An 18,588-nucleotide genomic window follows, 5' to 3' on the forward strand; every position below is an offset into this window, starting at 1 on the left:
TGCATGTTGGGGTACCTTGGGGCAAGGGGTGAATAATGTGGAGGCTTACAAAGAAATGGGGGAGAATAATAATGACAGGAATATATTTGGATGTGAAAAACTGAGCTACGGGGGAGCTCAACAGGTCAGGCAGCATCTATTGGAGAGAAATTGAACACCCTTCCCTTTCATCCAATGATCTAAAATTATGTCCTCTCATATTAGCCAATTCCACCCTGGGAAAAAGTCCTTGCCTGTCCATTCAATCTCTACCTCTTGTCTGCCAAGTCACCTCTATTAAGACCATAAGACATTGGAGCAGAATTAGGCTATTCTGCCCATCTGGTCTGACCTGCCATTCTGTCATGGCTTATTTATTATCCCTGTCAACCCCTCCTCCTTTCTCCCATGACCTCTGATATACTTACTAATCAAGAACCTAGCAACCTCCGCTTTCAAGAGTGGAGATAGTGACAGATGCTGGGAGACAACAAAGGGCTGCTGATTGTGGAATCTGAGAAGAAAAGAAATTGAAGAGAGGAAGGGAGAAGGAAGGGATGCTGGGCAGATGGAACGGTGGGTGGTGGGTGTAGGTGATGGGCAGATGGAGTAGATGTAGTGTGTATAAGATGTCTGTAATCATTGTCGTGTTAGCAATGACACAGATCCCAATCTTTGGACTGATATAATCCAAGGCCAGACGTAGTCTATTCCACTTCTCTGACATTCTGCATCACATCTCCATTTATGCCTAAACTGTAGAGTCAGATTTCCATCACTTTAACAATAACAAGCTTCAGTCCTCCTCCACCTTGAGTACAGTTGGAAGCAAAAGCAGGGCCCAGTATCTGACACAGCAGGACTCTGTTTGAAATCTGCGTTGCTAAAATTAGTCTATTATTTACCTTGAATTACTAGACCTTTATGTTCTTGTGAAAATCTTTCTTAAGTTGGAGCAGCAAATATTTGACTGACCTGAGAAATTGCTCCTGCTCATGGTCTCTATTCACCCTCGTTACTTTACCCATGGGACAGTGGGAACCCACAGCTTGTTACTATGAACTCAGGCATACCTCCAGAGATGCTATTTAGGCTCCAAAAAGAATGGTTTTAAGAATGAATCCGGACTTGAGTATTATTCTGCAGTTGCAATTATGATATTGCATTCACCACAAGCATTTATGGAACAGAAATTATCACTGACATGTCGTTAAATTTGATGTTTTGCTACAGTACAGCACCTATGAATCTATGACTCTATGAAAACCAATGGCTTGTTTTCCTCCAATTTCATTCTGTTGTCCATCAGCTTCAGTTGTTGGCTTACTGGAGCAAGTTAAAATCTGAATCTTTTGCTGCCAAGGACTTCACTGACCTCATCCCGTTCCTGCCAAGAAGGAAATTATCCCCCACTCTCCCCCATGGTTAGGAAGTGTGGTGCTTTGCGCTACTCCCTCAGTCATGTAAATCCTGTGTCATTAGGGCCAGGCCTAGAACAAACTCCTTTGTTTGCGATCAGCCCCAGTGAACAAGACAATGAGACAAGTGTCAGTAAGCCTCGAAGCTTTGCAGAACACTCATGAACTGCGGCTGAAAGCAGATATTTTAATGACACCTATCACAGGCCCATGGGAGCACCCACAATATAGCATTCTCTCTGAGATTTAATCAGTAAAATAAGTCATTTCTGAAGGTTTTGTGTTTTTTCCCCAATCCTCCTAGGAATTCTTACAGAGAGAGTCTGAGTTATCTTGTAGTATGGCAGGTGCTGGAGAAACGGAGAAAAACCTTCAATGTTCTGTGTTAGCTTAAGTTGTTTTTTTTTCTAATCACATTTGACAAATCAAAGGAAAAAACATGCAGTGTGAGCTTTTATTTTTTGTATGTCGCCTACATTTCACGCCTGGCTCCCCCCTTCTCAGCCTTCGCCACAGTTTATTGCGCACAATTATACCAGAGACTTTTTAACAAGCAATGCATTTAAAGAGACTGCAGCCTATATTTGTGCCATAAAAGGACTTTTAGTTTAAATGTCTTTTTGCAAATTGTATTTTTCTCCCATGACTACAGGACTGAAATGTGTGATTACTTCAAGGATGTTTGGGGATCACTATCTAGGATGCTTCAAGGGTAATTGCATTCTTGAGAGTTGCAAGTTAATCCCTCGTCTAATTAATACCTCCAACCTGCCAGCTGAGATAAAACGACGGCAGAACTTTCCCTGCAGGGTTTTGATGAGTTTTTTAGAGAAACAGATGAAAAAAGCAGCAGTAGGTACCTGTGGGCTGGGAGGGACCAAAGCTTCTCCACCTATTGAGGTAGCTCCCAATGTTAACAGAGGCAGGGAGTCACATCACTCTAATCCTAAACCTCTCTGACTAACTGGGATGGTATTCTCTCAACACACATAAAAGTTGCTGGTGACTAGTCCTGACAAAGGGTCTTGGCCCGAAACGTTGACTGTACCTCTTCCTAGAGATGCTGCCTGGCCTGCTGCGTTCACCAGCAACTTTTATGTGTGTTACTTGAAATTCCAGCATCTGCAGATTTCCTCATGTTTGCGTTGATATTCACTGGCTTCCTCACCTATTGTTTGTTTTGCATTTGAGAACAATTGGGAATGGCACGGTAGCATAGCGATTAGTATAACACTATTACAACGTCACTGACCCGGGTTCAATTCCTGCTGCTGTCTGTAAAGAGTTTGTATGTTCTCCCTGCAACTGCATGAACTTCCTCCAGGTAATTCAGTTCCCTCACACAAGGAAGTATGGGTTAGTAACTCGACTCTAATTGGCTGACGTGGGGTTGTTGGGTCTGAGGGACCTGCTACTGTGCTGCTAAAATAAACGCAAGCTATCAGGGCAGCACGGTAGCGTAGCAGTTAGTGTAACACAATTATCACACCAGCAACCTGGGTTCAATTTTCGCCGCTGTCTATAAGGAACCTGTAGATTCTCCCAATGACCGCATGGGTTTTCTCCCATGTTCCAAAGACATATCGGTTAGTAGATTAATTGGTCACGTGGGTGTGATTGGGCTGTGGGGGCTCGTTGGACAGGAAGGGCCTGTGACCGTGCTCTATCTCTAAATTTAAACAGACATTGCTTATCTGGTCCGAGTAAGAGTGGCAACTTGGATAGTCTGCTTTAGACTGGTCACCAGTGAAGGGACTGCCATTGTTTATTGTATCTGGAGGTGAGCTAAGTGTGAACATGGGGAGGAGGCTAGTATATTGTCCCAGTGCCGTTGAATAGGATTTCTCTGCCTGTGGTTCTCAGGTGGCATAACTTGGATGGAACTTAAAATTCAAAATCAGCCATGTGCCTTCTTCACCAGCCTTGTATACCAATGTGCCCCTGTTCAGCAATGCTACCCATTCAACATATTTGGTTTGCTCTGATTTAACTTCCCAAAATGCATCTCTTCACACTTGTTTGAGCTAATTCCATATGCCATTTTCTTCCAATATCATCTGCATATTCATTAATCATGCCATCTGCCTTCTCATCCAAATCATTAATGTATATGATTAAACTACAAAGGAGCCAGCATATCTTCCTGTGGAACACCATTGGTCTCAGGCCTCCAATATGAAATCATGCACTATCACCCTCTGCTCCTGGGATTCCCGTCAGGAACACATCATTCACTACCCAGTGTCAACAGGAAACTCACTTTCCACTTAATGCCCCTGCTTGTGTCTGGGAAGGCTGTGATTGGATACTGTGCAGAAAGAGCATGAGATGGCTCAATTCCCAGGCAGTCCCCTGTGAGAACTCCCAAATGCTCCATCACCCCTTCCTACAATGCATGGTAATCCTGAATTTGCTAGTGGACTGTACACAGATTCAAATTCTATCATCACTTGAATTGGAATTGTTTATTATTGTCACATATACCAAGGTATAGTGAAATATATACTGTTCATACAGATCAACTCATCACACAGTACATTGAAATAGTACAAGGTAAAACAATAACAATGCAGAATAGAGTGTAGCTCTTACAGTGCAGAGTAGGTAGACAATAAGGTGCATGATCATTACAAAATGGTTTAACAAATGTATCATTTGCAGATTTTATTTACTGCAGTATGTGGCAGTTGTTTTGATGTCCAAGGGTAAATGACTTAGATTTCACATATAGAAATCACTTGACTACAAACCGACATAGTGTGATAAATATCACTGTTTTAATGCTGCAATCCTTTTTCACAGGTTCTCCGAGTATACGCTCCATGAAAAACATCACGGCCATTGCTGGGAGAGATACCTTCATTAACTGCCGGGTTATTGGATATCCCTACTACTCCATCAAGTGGTACAAAGACTCGATATTGCTTCCTGACAATCACAGGCAGGCCGTGTTTGAGAATGGTACCTTGAAGCTCGTTGATGTGCAGAAGGGGATGGATGAAGGGGAGTACGTGTGCAGTGTGCTGGTACAGCAGCAGCATTCTATCAGCCAGAGGGTCCACGTTGCTGTTAAAGGTACAGTGAATCAGCAAGGGGCAGTCATCGCTGAACATGCCTGATGTACTGAAGGCATCACAATGTAACATCTGAGACACGAGATTCTGCAGATGCTGAAAGTCTTGAGTAACACGCAAAAAAATGCGAGAGTAGCACAGCAGGTAGCATCTATAAAGGGAAGTAAACAGTCAATGTTTCATCAGGTCAAGAAAGGAAGGGGTCAGAAGCCAAAATCTTCCACATATCACCACTTATACTTTATCATTTAAACCTTCCATTCTTTGCAAATTTGAAATGTAACAGATTGCATTGAGCAATGCAAAATTCCCACTGCCTCCTAATTATTTTTATTCAGTTGAGGAATCTGGAGAAACAACCAGATCCCGTAAGTTAGGACAGATAGAATGTACCTACTATTGGCTTGTAGGTATAATAGCATAGCAGGTAGTGAAATTGCTTTACAGCTTAGGGTGATTGAGTTCTCGGCATACTTTCTTGTCCGATAGATGTTACACACTGAGCAACACACACAAAATACTAAGGAAACTCAGCAGCTCAGACCTATGGAAGGAAATGAACAATTGATGTTTCTGGCTGAGACCCAGGTGACACCATTCATCAGAACTGGAAAGGTGGGGACAAAAGCCAGTATAAGAAAGTGGGGGAGGGGAAGGAGGCAGGTCTCAGGTGAAACCCGGCAAGGGAGAGGGGAGGTGATTTGAGTAGCTTAGAAGTGATATGTACCTACTGAAAAGACCTAGAAAGCCTAACCCTCCCATCCACTTTCCTGCCCTGCTCTACTTCATTGATCCTCGCCTACCCCACTGCCTTTCCCCTAACCCCTGCCCCTCCCTTTGCCCAAGATCAGGTAAATCAGGATGGTGATGAGGATGAGCTGAAAACAAGTTTATATGGTCAATGGGTTTTATAAAACCAGCAGTTTGTTGGAGTAATATAATGATCTTTGCAGACTTGTGCATTTGATACTTTGACAGATTGTCTTTGAGTGGAACCTATAAATCTCTGCACCACAGTTCCAATCAGGGATTGAATATTATTGTCATCTCTTGTTGGCACTGAATATTATTCTCAACTCTGGGGAATGCATGCCTTTGAGCTGAAGAGTAAGTTTGTGCCAGAATTCTGTCAGCCTTTGACAAGAATGATGCCGAGTCTGAGGTGATCTTCAGTGTCCGGCCATCACAGCACTCCCTGCAGCGAGCTTTGGCACTGCCACACCAATCATCCCATCAGTTGTTGCCAGGTGCCAGCCTGGCATTCAATGTATTCACAGTCAACAAATTTTCCCCTGCATCAGCAACGGAGATGTCTTTCCATTAAATTCAGAATATTCATCATTGGAACATAGCATGGGATGTAAATGTAGGTGTATAAAAACATCGTAATGGAGGATTAGAGGAAGGTGTGGAAGTGGAGCAGGGCAACAGGGAAATGCAGATGAGTAATTGAGGTATCAGTGGAGATGTATAGAGGAAATATTGTAGAGATGTAGAGATGAACTAAACAAAAAATGGAGGCCTATGGAAAGGAAGCAAGATATTGATCTAGGAGTCAGTTAAAAGGTTGGCATAACATCATGGGCCACAGGGCCTGTATTCTGCTGTACTCTTCTATGTTCTGTTGAGCGAAGGTGTTCAAGTAATCGCCCATCTAGTCTGAATCAAGGTAGTGGCTGGTGCACTTCCTACTTCTGTACCATGTGAATCTTCAGGGAACAGGAAACAAGGGGCATGTTCTCATCACTACCCTTGGGCATGTTATGTTGGTGTCTGAATGTGTGGTGACATTTGCAGGCTGCCTCCAGCACATCCCTGGACATATTGGTTGTTGAGACAAGTAACACATTTCACTATATAGTTTGATGTACACGTGATTTTGGCTACTCTGGCTGATGTTTCGTCCAAAGTAATGTTGTAGTTAGTCACTCACTATGGACAGCTCCGAATATACTGAGAAACAAGGCTTGCAAATACATGTCCTCCTTTGAAATCCACAATATGCTTAAGGAAATTTCCTTAAGCATATTGTGGATTTCAAAGGAGATATTGAATCCTAAATAGGTTTTACATTGGATTTTTAATAGAATGGAGGAGTCAGAAGATTAGCCATTTTCAACATCCCCTATAAAAATTTTATTAATATTCCATTTATACTTTCCATTCTTTGCAAATTTGAAATTAAACAGATTGCATTGAGCAACACAAAATTCCTACTGCCTCCTAATTATTTTTATTCAGTTGAGGAATCTGGAGAAACAATCAGATCCCGTACATTAGGACAGATAGAATGTTGAATTCCCTGATGCCTCAGACTCAGACAGATTAATGAGGTGAGGAGCTTGCTTATGGAACCCAGATCTGTGATTCAACAGCCAGCTATATGGAGCTGATGGGTCTCAACTCAGTTACTAGAAGGAGGTTAACTCCTGGTCTTGCCACTCCTGTTTTACGGATGAGAAAATAGAGCAGGTTTCCAACTCCAGATGAGTGTCTGTCAACTCACTGAGTCAGTAACTACAGGAATCCATGGAAAGCTCACTTGGGCTAAGAAATGACAGAATGGAGAAAGAATGAAAGACTTTGTTCCTTTACCTGATTGCATTTCCAATGCACTCTACACCCTCATTCCTATGTCACGGGACGGCACATTAGCATAGCAGTTAGCGCAGTGGGTTTCCTCTAGTTGCTCCAACTTCCTCCCACAGTTCAGTGATGCACGGGGTAGGGTTAATGAGTTCTAGGCATGCTATGTTGGTGCCAGAAGCATGACGACACTTGCAGGCTGCCCCCAGTAGTGAGAAGAGGGCATTGCCTGAATGGTGGGTGTCCTTGATGATAGGTACCATCTTTCTTCAGGCACCACCTGTCAGTGGTGGGGAGGGCTGCACCTATGATGGACTAGGGTGTGTCCACTGCATATACCTGTGCATTGTAACAGCCATCATGCAACCAGACCACTTGTCCATCAAGGTCCCAGATGACCCTTTGCCCCCTTTCCACTCTTATCCACCAGTTTGAGAAATGGATGTGTTTCGAGCTGATTGGTGAGGAAAAGAATCAAAAACAGGAAAGACCGATTCCCCTTCCCAGAAAAACTTAAGCATACTGCAATACTTCTGGGTCCCCCTTTCTTTAATGGTGAACAACAAGTCAAATGAAGTCTGTGTGGTTGGTGAAAGGTTAATTAAATTTTCTAAGCTTCAGAGGAAATCCTCGTGTCTTTTTTTTAATAAATGCATTATGCCAGTCAAAGAGAAAGGGCAAAAATAATGTGAGGAGGAATGCAATTTAACTGTAACATAAAATCTAGGTACTTCTTACATGCAAAACAAGGTTTCACAATGTCGACAACATATTAAAGCATGTAACTTGTGCAGGGCTGATCTCCTCCAATGTTACTGCAGTGCCTTTGAATGTTTTGCTAGCTGTGTGAAAAAATAAGAAGCATCGTTTTTAAGTGCTCAAGAGAACATCTAAAATGCATCTTGCTCACATTAATTATTCAGGGCTATGCAGGGAGCTATGTGTTCAGACGAAGCCATTGCGTTTCCATGCTTTGCCATGATTAAATTCTGATTATACTACACAAGAATGTGGCTCGTGCCCCGGAGGATTTGACTGCTCAAACGTGGAGGTGTAATACTTTAATTCATTGGATAGGCACGAATACCCCACAAAAGCTTCAGACATTAAAAACCAGCACCCTACAAACAAATCTGTTTGCATCTGCTCTGACAACTTGGATCTTGTGACTGAGTAGAACTTGGCAGGTCCTGCAGTTTATTAAAGATTTTCTTGAAAGCAGCCACAGAATTTGTTAAAGGGATTCTGGTCTCAAACACAACTGCATTGCCCACTATTTATGTGAAGATCACATCCACGGTTTGGCTTTTTCAAAGCTGTGAACCCCAGGGCAACATGTGGAATTTTAGAACCCCAAAAAACTGTACATTTCCATAGTTTGACAGCCCTGGTGGACGTATTCAAAGACATACAACAACAAGTTAATAGGTGCAAAAGATGGATGTTATTTCAGTTCTTTGGGAAATAGTTATAATGGTGTTGAAAGTATCTGAAAGGAAAATAAAGGGTTCTGGAATACATGGCAAGTCAGGCAGCATTAGAGGAGAACGTAACAAATTAATTATTTTACATTCGAATTGGCCTGCCTTAACAATAATGTAAAGGCTGGCAACCTGAAAGTATCAAATTCAGTTTTTTTAGTCCAAGAGCTGCAAAGTGCCTTTATGAAAAAAAATGTGACAATGTTTCTTGAGTTTATATAGAACTTCATTAAAACTGTATTGGAGATCAAAGGCAGAGAGATTAAAGTGAGAGATAGATAGATAGAAAAGTGACAGGTGACTGGAAGCTTGGGTCACCCTGCCACATGTGAATGCCACACAGTGCTATCAAGTATTTCTCAATTAATAAAAGCAGGGACCAGTGGCTACCTTGATTAAGGTCATTAAGTTAGTGTCCACTGGTGGTAAATCCTGGGGGAAGTTATTTTGTTCATCAATTATGAATGATCCCTTTTGTTGGCCCAGTCTCAGGGATCATATCACCTCAAAAACCTTTATATCACATCTAGTTTCGATTCAAATTTGATTTCAAAAGATTAAAATTAGCAGTTGGTCCTTTGATCCATATTTCCATGGTAAACTGCAGGGAATCTCAAATTGTAGCAAACATCATGTTCAAGTGTTGTCATGGGCACAAGTACAGGTACAATTGGGAACTTGCAGCTGTGACATGCATGTAGGTACTGACAATGCACAAAGATCAAGAATCAACTTTATTCATTACGTACATTTCCATGTATTAGGAATTGGCTGTGGTGGGTTGGTCAGGTGTGACATGCAACAAAATCAATATTCAACAATTATAAAGAACAAAGACTTACATAAAAAATAAATGTTTGAGGTTGAAGTACAGGTATGGAATAAAATGTGCATAAATACTGTACATAAATACCAACATGTATTTACAATGTCAACAGTATTATAAACAGTGGTTTAAAGTGTTTACAGTGCAGTGCAGTGATGGGGGTAATAGAGGGGGGGGTGGTAACTGAAATGGTTGATCAGTTTATCTAGCTGAGGGAGAAACTTTTAAGATTCATGAAGTTTTTCTTTTGATAGCTCTATTGTACTTTCCAGAAAACTTTTGGAAAAAGCAGTTTCAGGGTGGCTAGTGTCTGTAATATAAGCTATACATAAATTAAACAGTGAAGAAAAAAGAGACTGCAAAATAAGATATTAGTGCAAAAATGAATCATAGTCAGAGACAAAATTACCCTTCAAAGAAAGGTGATCAAGGCTAGAATTGTGGTTAAGAATTTTTTACTTTGGATGTCCCAGGTAATTAATGATGAATTATTTGCAGTACCCCCACTGATCCAGCCGTTTGAGTTTCCACCAGCGTCAATTGGCCAGCTGCTCTACATCCCCTGCGTGGTGTCCTCAGGTGACATGCCCATCCGCATCACCTGGAGGAAGGATGGTCAGCTCATACTCTCTGGCTCCGGGGTCACCATCGAAACCAAAGAATTCATGAGCTCTCTACAGATCTCCAGTGTCTCTCTGAAACACAATGGCAACTACACGTGCATCGCCAGTAACGAGGCCGCAACTGTCATGCGTGAGCGGCGGCTCATTGTCCGAGGTAAGAAGCTCTCGTAACTTTTCCCACGTGACAGGTCTTGTTAAATATCCTTAGATGATGTTCTGGATATCTACTGGGTGCTTGCGGAGCACTGATTGCAATTAGGCAGGACGGTTTGATGAGGGTAGTGTCCATAATGGAAGGACAAACCATTTTTATTAGGAAATTGTTGAGTTGTCTTTGCAGTCTTGCAACCAAAATTGACAGTCCGTCACATTGGGATCTCCCTGCATCAATTTGCTGCCAGTTTTGCCAAGAATACAAAAGTAATTTTACTTTCTTGAGAATGTGACAAAGTCTAGCTTTTATTTTTACATTACCTGTAGATTCGGCAATAAATATTGGCCTCCTTTACATTGGTGAGAATCAATGTAGATTGAGCAACTTCACTCCTTCTGCCACAAAAAGACGAGATTTCCCAGTGGCCATCCATTTCAATTTGACCTCCCATTCCCATTCTGAAATGTCTGTCCATGACCTTACTATTGCCTCGATGAAGCCATACTCAGGTTAGAGGAGTAACATTTCATATTCTGTTTGTGTAGCCTCCAATCTGATGGCATGAACTTTGATTTCTCTAACTTCTGGTAATTTTTCCCTATTTCCTCCTCTTTCTTTTTCCATACCCCATTCTGGCTCCCTTCTTACCTCTTCGCTTCTACTAATTCCCTCTGGTTTCCCTCTTTTCCTATTGCTCATGGTCCACTCTCCTCTCCTATCAGATTCCTTCTTCTTCAGCCCTTCATCTCTTGCACCTATCACTTCCCAGCTTCTTACTTCATCTCCCCTTCCTCGCCCACACACTTCCCTCCTCACCTGGTCTTACCTATCACCTGATTGTGTGCGTGACTGGGACAGCACTTTGTCACAGGTCAACACACTAGTGTAGCTTGTAAAACTGATACCTCACCACTCCAGTGACATAAGTTCAGTCTGATGTCCAGTGCTCACTTTGTGGACTTTGCACATTCTCCCTGCAACTATGTGGTTTCCCCAAGGTACTTTGGGTAAAAGTACATTTATTCTCAAAGTAGGTATAAATTATACAACCTTGCGATCTATCTACTTATAGGCAGCTACAAAGCAGGAAACTTAAAAAAAAAATCACAAATCATGCAAACAATAAAAGCAAGCAACAGCATTCTGAAACAGATTGAGTCCATAGTCTCAAATGCTGGAGCAGCGGGAGTAGGCCCATAGCCTTGGCCTCAGTTCATCATATCGCAGGGCAAACCACCGCGAAGCTCACAGATATGAAGCACGTAGCAGTTGGAGCAGTCTTACAGCCTCAGCATCAAGGAGAGCAGAGTAAAACATTGCAGAGCAGAACCAACTCTACCCTGACATCCTGCACTTCCAATCTATCTGGCCCAGCAGTTAATTCCCACATCTCAAAAAAAGTGTGGGATGATAGGGTAATTGGTCACTGCAGTTGGAATGTGATGACAATAAAACAGGATTAGTGTGAGGTTCTAGATGGTCGGTGTTGTCTCAGGCCTGTGCTGGGACTTGAACGCAACAGCTGTCTGACTCAGACCGAATTGTACAACCAACTGAGCCACTGATAAAACACTTATCTCACTGTGTGCTGTCACTCTCCTAATAAAATTGTTACAGTGCCAGCATCGCCCAGTCCAGTATGTGGCTGCAGCTATTTCTCTTGTCAATGCACAGTGCCAAAGATAAATGAATATAAAAGCTAAAGAAGCCATTTTGACCAATGTGGGTTATTTTTCCCATGGCAACTCTTAGTTATTTTCTGAATGGCTCTCATATTCATTGTTGACCAGATCACTGAAATTTCTCAAACCTTTATATCTGTGTTCCAGTCCCCCCTCGTTTTGTGGTACAGCCCAATAACCAAGATGGGATCTATGGGAAATCTGGAGTTCTTAACTGCTCAGTGGATGGATACCCTCCTCCAAAGGTCATGTGGAAGCATGCAAAAGGTAGGGCTCCATTGCTTGTGATCCAGGTCTGCTTCTGATGTCCTGGTGCTCATTGGTATCTATGTCACTGCAAAATTGACTTTAATATGTAGGCTCTGTGCTCATGCCACCGCCTCCATTTGGGAGGATTCCTTAATCCACTGTACTCCCCCTACACTTCCATCTTTGGTCACCCAACACATCATTCATGATTCTTTATTTCCTGATTGGTTGATTCTTGGCTGTTTGTTAATGGAACGTTGAACATAGATCATTATAGCACAATACAGGCCCTTCGACCCATGATGTTGTATCGTATTTTTAGCCTACTCTAAGATCAATCTAACCATTCTCTCCCACATTGTTCTCCATTTTTCCATCATCCATGTGCCTATTTAAAAGTTTCTAAGATGTCCCTAATGTACCTGCCTCTTAACACCACCCCTGTTCTCCCATCATATCTTTCAGAACTAAGGGTATTAGCCGGAAGAATGTTGTCTTTCATATTGTCTGTGATGTTCTATAATTCATGGATGATCCAAGAAATTTGACAAGTTTCTTGTGTTATCTAGGCCATTGTTTGCCATGAGGTTTGATAATCCCAACAGAATTATTACTAACTTCCCTCATTCTACCTGATGGAGAGGATCTTCCCATCTGGGACATGTCCTCATCTCATTACTACCATCGAGGGGGAGGAGGGTTGTGCAGGAGCCTGAAGAAAGACCCACGCTCAATGATATAGGAACAGCTTCTTCCCTTGCCGTCAAATTTCGAAACAGTCCATGAACACTCCCTCGCTATTCCTCTTTTGTGCTATTTATCTATCTATTTATTTATTAAATTATAGTAATTTTTATGTTTTGCACTGTACTGCTGCCACAAACAATAAATTTCATGATATATCAGTGATGATAAACCTGATTCTAATGCTGAAAGCACAGTTTCCCATGCTGTAACTCACACCAGGTCCTGTTCACCCACTAATCCTGCTGGCCAAAACCACATTCACTCACAAATAAGCAATGCTCTGTTATAAAATCCAAACCTTCTGTGGCTGCTCTCTTCCATTATTTCCTTCAGAACCAAGACCTCCAGGGCATTGGCTGTCTGCCATTTGTGTCAACTTGTTCACCCAAAGTTTAATTGCTGCAGCATTAGTGACCAAGGTTTCTAAACTTGGAAATCCCCTCCATAAACCTCTCTTATTTACTCCTTAATGTCATTACTTAAAGCCCAACGCTTCGACCAAGCTTTTGGCCATCAGATCTTCTGATGTTGCTCAATGATAATGTTTTGTTCCTGCATTATCTCTGAGTACAAATCAATATCACACTAAATAAAGTCTGAAATAATTATGAGTTGGGAGATGTGTATGACTGTGAAAAATATAATAGTCCTTTGGCTCCAGGAACCAATCTGATGAAAATAAATAACCCCACCTGCCCTAATCCTTACAGTGGTTAGCTAAAAGAGTGAGAGAAACATTATGAACTCCTTTCATCTTGACAGATGGTTTAGGGGAGTTTGGTGAGAACGGCAGATGCTTGTGTGGAATAAATTCCCAAGTTAAGAACAAATATTTTGTTTAATACGCACAGTAATAACCAATGTAAGTGAAGAATATTTATGAAGACAGTTTCTGTATACTGTGAATAAAAAACTAACCAATGTGTGCTGTGGTTAAAATTCAAGCATGTTATTGTGGGCACACTATGTTGGCATCGGAATGAGTGGTGACACTTGTGGGCTGCCCCCAGCACATCCTTGAGTTTGTGTTGGTTGTTAACACAAACAATACATTTCAGTGTATGTATCCATGTACACATGATAAGTAAGTTAATCTGAATCTGAGCTGGCTTTTGGTCATAGTTTCTGAAAGGATAGAGGTTATAGGTGAAGGAACAGTTGAGGTTTGAGTCCTGTGATGTACCCTCAAATTTTGGATCCTGCCTATGATCCAGAAGAGAAACATTGCTGCTCTTTTAAACACAGGAGATTCTGCAGGCGCTGGAAATCTTGAGCGATACGCAAAATGCTGGAGGAACTCAGCAAGTCAGGCAGCATCAATCGAGGGAAATAAATAGTTGACGTTTTGGGTTGAGACCCTTCATCAGGACTAGAAAGAAAGCGGCAGTAGAAGCCAGAATAAGAAGGTTGGGGGAGGGGAAGGAGCACAAGCTAGCTGGCGAGAGGTGATGCAAGGTGAGGGGGGAGCTGTGTGGATAGGGGAGGGGATAGTAAAGGGCTGAAGGAGGAGGAATCTAATAGGTGAGGAGAGTGGACTATGGAAGAAAGGGCAGGAGGAGAGACACCAGAGGGAGGTGATAGGCAGGTGAGGAGAAAAGGAATAAGAGGGTAACAAGAATGGTAAATGAAAAAGAGAAAAGGAGGAAGAGGGGAGGAATTGTCCATGTTATCAGGTTGGAGGTTATTCAGATGGAATATGAGGTATTACTCCTCCAGCCTGGGTGTGGCCTCATCATGGTAGTAGAGAAGGCCATGGACCAAAATGTAAGAATGGGAATATGAAGTCAAATTGAAATGGATAAGCACCAAGCTCATTGCACATAAGTTCAGTAGTGACTACATGTGATGATCAGCAGAACTTTGCCATAATTCAATTTGTTTGTTGGGTAGGATTATTGTTTATTGTATGTCTTAGTAATCCTCTGAATTCCATGAATTATCATTGGCTTTATACCTTGCAGGAAGTGGAAACCCTCAGCAGTATCACCCTGTCCCACTGACAGGTCGAATTCAGATCCTGGCTAACGGTTCCTTGTTGATTCGTCATGTTTTAGAAGAAGATATTGGGTACTACCTTTGCCAAGCAAGCAATGGAGTTGGCACCGACATCAGCAAGTCAATGTTTCTTACAGTAAAGAGTAAGTAGTTACTTTTAGACCATATTTTCCAAAATCCATGCATGTTGAAAGCCCATTTGAAAGTCAATGAACATGATTGTTTAACACACTGTCTTCCAAAAACCTGATCAATACAAACCACTTAATAACAGAGTTGAAAGAGCAATTTCCAGTTTTTAACTATGGCAGAACTTACCAGTGAAGAAGAAGGCCATTTACCAAATGTGTTTATGATTACTCTTTGAAAGAGCTTCTGTTTTGGCCATCTTATTTTCCACCCTTTTGTTTATAGCTTTGAGAATCTCTCTTTTTCAGGTATCTAACTGAATGTCGATCAAAAATTACCATTGATTTTGCTTTCAGGCTGTGCATCCAGATCATAGCAATTTGTTGTATTCAACGAAGAAAAACTGTTTATTTCTTCAGCATCCCTGCAAAAGAAAAATAATGGTCAAAGCTTTACTGTCAGCAACTGATGACTTGAACTTGACACTTACACAGATTCTCTGGTAATTATTTGATCAAAGAAACCATTTCAATCCTCAACAATGCATGGCAACAGAACCTTCCAGGTTGTAAGTGAAATCACACAGAGGTGTGGTGATGAGATAGAGTGATAAAGGTTAGCTTGATTTGTCACACGTACATCAAAACATACAGTGAAATGCACCATTTATGTCAAATCAAACCAGCACGGATTGCACTGGGGACAGCCCACAAGCATCGCCATGCTTCCAGTGCCAACATACATGCCCACAACTCACTAACCCGAATGGTATGTCGTTGGAATGTGAGAGGAAGCCACATGGTCACAGGGAGGACGTACAAACTCCTTACGGGCAATAGTGGAAATTAAACCCTGATCTTACAGCTGACACTGTAAAGCCTGCTGCTAACCATTATGCTACAGTGCCACTCTGTGCCGTGCCATGGGTGGAGGGCAGGGTGAGCATGGAGCATGCAGTGTATGGAGAGGCAAAATACGCCCTGCCAAAAGAGCTCAAAGTAACCCCTCCTCATTCAACCAGCTGTCTAAACTTTCGAAAACTTCAAAACTAGAAAGCAACAATATTTGAGGTATTTGAAACTGTTAAAAGCTATCATAATTTTTTTAACTGAACACAAAGCACATCAAAACAGTTAAAACTGAATTGAAAACTAAGCAAACATTTGATTCTTTGTGGCCATTCTCTTCCACTGAACTCAATGAAGGACTCCTTTGTGAAAGATGTTTGAGTGTGATGGAGAACTTCTAAAACTGCATTCTCTCACTGGACTGCTGTTCAGTACAGGTTGCATAAACTTTTCAGCACCAGCTGTAAGAACGGGATTCAATTCCCAAGCTTGTATGTTCTCCCTGTGACTGTGTGGGTTTCCTCCGGGTGCTCCAGTTCGCCCACATTCCAAAGACACATGAGTTAGAGTTAGTGAGTTGGAAGCTTACTATATTGACACCAGAAACATGACGACAATTACGGGTTGCACCCAGCACATCCTCAGACTGTGTTGGTTGTTGATGTATGCAACACATTTCAATCACAAAAAAGAGAAAGTCGGCAGGTGCTGGAAATCCAACCAACACACACAAAATGCTGGAGGAACTCAGCAGTCCAGGCAGCATCTACAGAAAAGAGTACAGTCGACATTTTGGGCCTAGACCCTTCATCAGGACTGGAGGGAAAAAAGATGAGGGGTCAGAGTTAGAAGGTGGGGGAGGGGAGGAAGAAGCACAAGGTGAGTCGGAAGGCAGCTGCATTTTGTGTGTGTTGTTTGTGACTGGACTACTACACTGCAAAGTCTCTTCCAGGGATGCTTACCTTAAATCTTGCCTTCGACAGGAGTTCAGTTAAACCCCTGCTCACTGTTTCCCCTCGGTGATCTCTGCTGCCCTCCGATTCTTTTTCCCCTCCAGCATTTTGTGTGTGTTGGTCTTGACTACCCTGCTCTTCTACTTGTTTCCTCTATCTTATTTTCCTGTTGTTTTTAAAAATCCAGACAATGTCATTTCCTATTTCATTAGGCTGCTAAATTGAAGTAGTTAACAAGACTCATGAACACCGATGTTTACAAGAGTCTGGGTGGGGGAGGAGGAAGGGGTAAAGTTTCCAACAACAACAGAGAGGCAGGTAATCCATACTGAAGGATGAGAAACGATTGATTTTGCTCCTGTGGGAATGCCACACAGATCACAATGAAAAAAAACCCTATCCAGTCGGTGTATCGGAGTAATCAATCAGCAGCTCTCTCTGCCAAAAGTGACTTAGTGGCTGCTTCAATACAGACACAAATCACAACTAGAAACAAGTCCTTAAAACACAGGCAAGGCATAGGGAAGTTGATCATTTACTTGCACCTCCATCTCTGACAAATCTCATTCATTTGAAAGAGTTCTCCCTGTGCCCCGAGCAATATCTCTCTCTCTGCTGACCGCACCAAAATGAGACAAGATGATGGGGCACAAAAAGGGCAATTTGGCCCATCAGCCTTGCTGTCAGCATTTGAAATGGAGTTCTCTGTTTGATCAAAAGTTGAATGTCAAGTTCATTGTCATAAGCACAAGTACATTGTTACTAGCAACAACATTACAGGCACGTAACATGTTCAAGAGGCGATGTCTCAAGAAGGCAGTATCCATCAATAAGGACCCTCACCATCCAGAACATGTCCTCTGCAATCAGGGAGAAGATACAGGAAACCTGACAACCCACACTCAACAATTTAGAAGCAGTTTCTTACCCTCCACCCATCTTCTCCTTTTCAGTATTTACAGCAATTTTATATCTTTGTACTGCCGCTACAAATACCACTATCGCAGTATAGCAACACCATGACCACTTTGCACTACAATGGACTTTGTTTTCTTTCTGTTCAAATTGCTTTCTTTCTTGTAAAGAATATGTATAACTTACATATCAGAATCAGGTTTATACTGAGATAGTGGTATTTGTAGTGGTCAAAAATTGATCCAAAATCAAAGCAAAACAATTGCTGCCAGCCTGCAACCCCAGATGGAGTTGTTATACTTGTGTGACACGCCCAGAGCTCCAATGATTGCTCCAGCTGAATTCCCTATTTAGATCCTTTATTAGTAATTAGCAAACATGCAATTAAGCATTATTGAGCGTCATCACAGTGGTCATCAAAGATATGACCTCCACCGATCCCAAGCTACAAACTGCAGTGAACAAAGCATGAATACGTAACTTATTCCCTTTGTTTTTACCACGCACCCCACTCATGTAACTAGTTACCATAATAAACGCACAGCACAGATGTGTGGTTCCTACATCCAGCCCCCTAATTATGATACTAGAATAATTACGTCTACATGCTACCAAGACACAGGAGACATGAAATCTCAACATTTACACAGATGTCCTCTTTTGGTAAGCAGCCTATCCTGAATTGTGATCATCTGCCAAATCCTCTTGACTGCTTATTATTACTGTTACAGGTACCAAGACAGTGTAAAACTTGTCTTGCATACTGTTCATACAGATCAAATTATTACACAGTGCATTGCACTTGTGACTAGAATAAGGTAATACAACAACAATGCAGAATAAAGTGTAAAAGCTACCAAGAGTGCAGAGCACGTAAACAATCAAGTGCCAAATCATTACTAGGCAGATTGTGAGGCCAGAGTCCATCT

General features: G+C 41.9%; 1 protein-coding gene across 1 annotated transcript in view; it reads left to right on the top strand.

The window, feature by feature from the left end:
• dscaml1 (Down syndrome cell adhesion molecule like 1) overlaps positions 1 to 18,588 on the top strand; it is a 786,587-nt gene that overhangs the window by 474,026 nt on the left and 293,973 nt on the right. The window contains exons 8-11 of the mRNA XM_063038255.1: positions 4,200 to 4,472; positions 9,863 to 10,141; positions 11,971 to 12,090; positions 14,781 to 14,957. Coding sequence (XP_062894325.1) covers positions 4,200 to 4,472; positions 9,863 to 10,141; positions 11,971 to 12,090; positions 14,781 to 14,957 — 849 coding nt within the window. The remainder of the gene's footprint in view (positions 1 to 4,199; positions 4,473 to 9,862; positions 10,142 to 11,970; positions 12,091 to 14,780; positions 14,958 to 18,588) is intronic.

This window comes from Mobula hypostoma, chromosome X2, assembly GCF_963921235.1.
Source record: "Mobula hypostoma chromosome X2, sMobHyp1.1, whole genome shotgun sequence".
Taxonomy (NCBI): Eukaryota; Metazoa; Chordata; class Chondrichthyes; order Myliobatiformes; family Myliobatidae; genus Mobula; species Mobula hypostoma.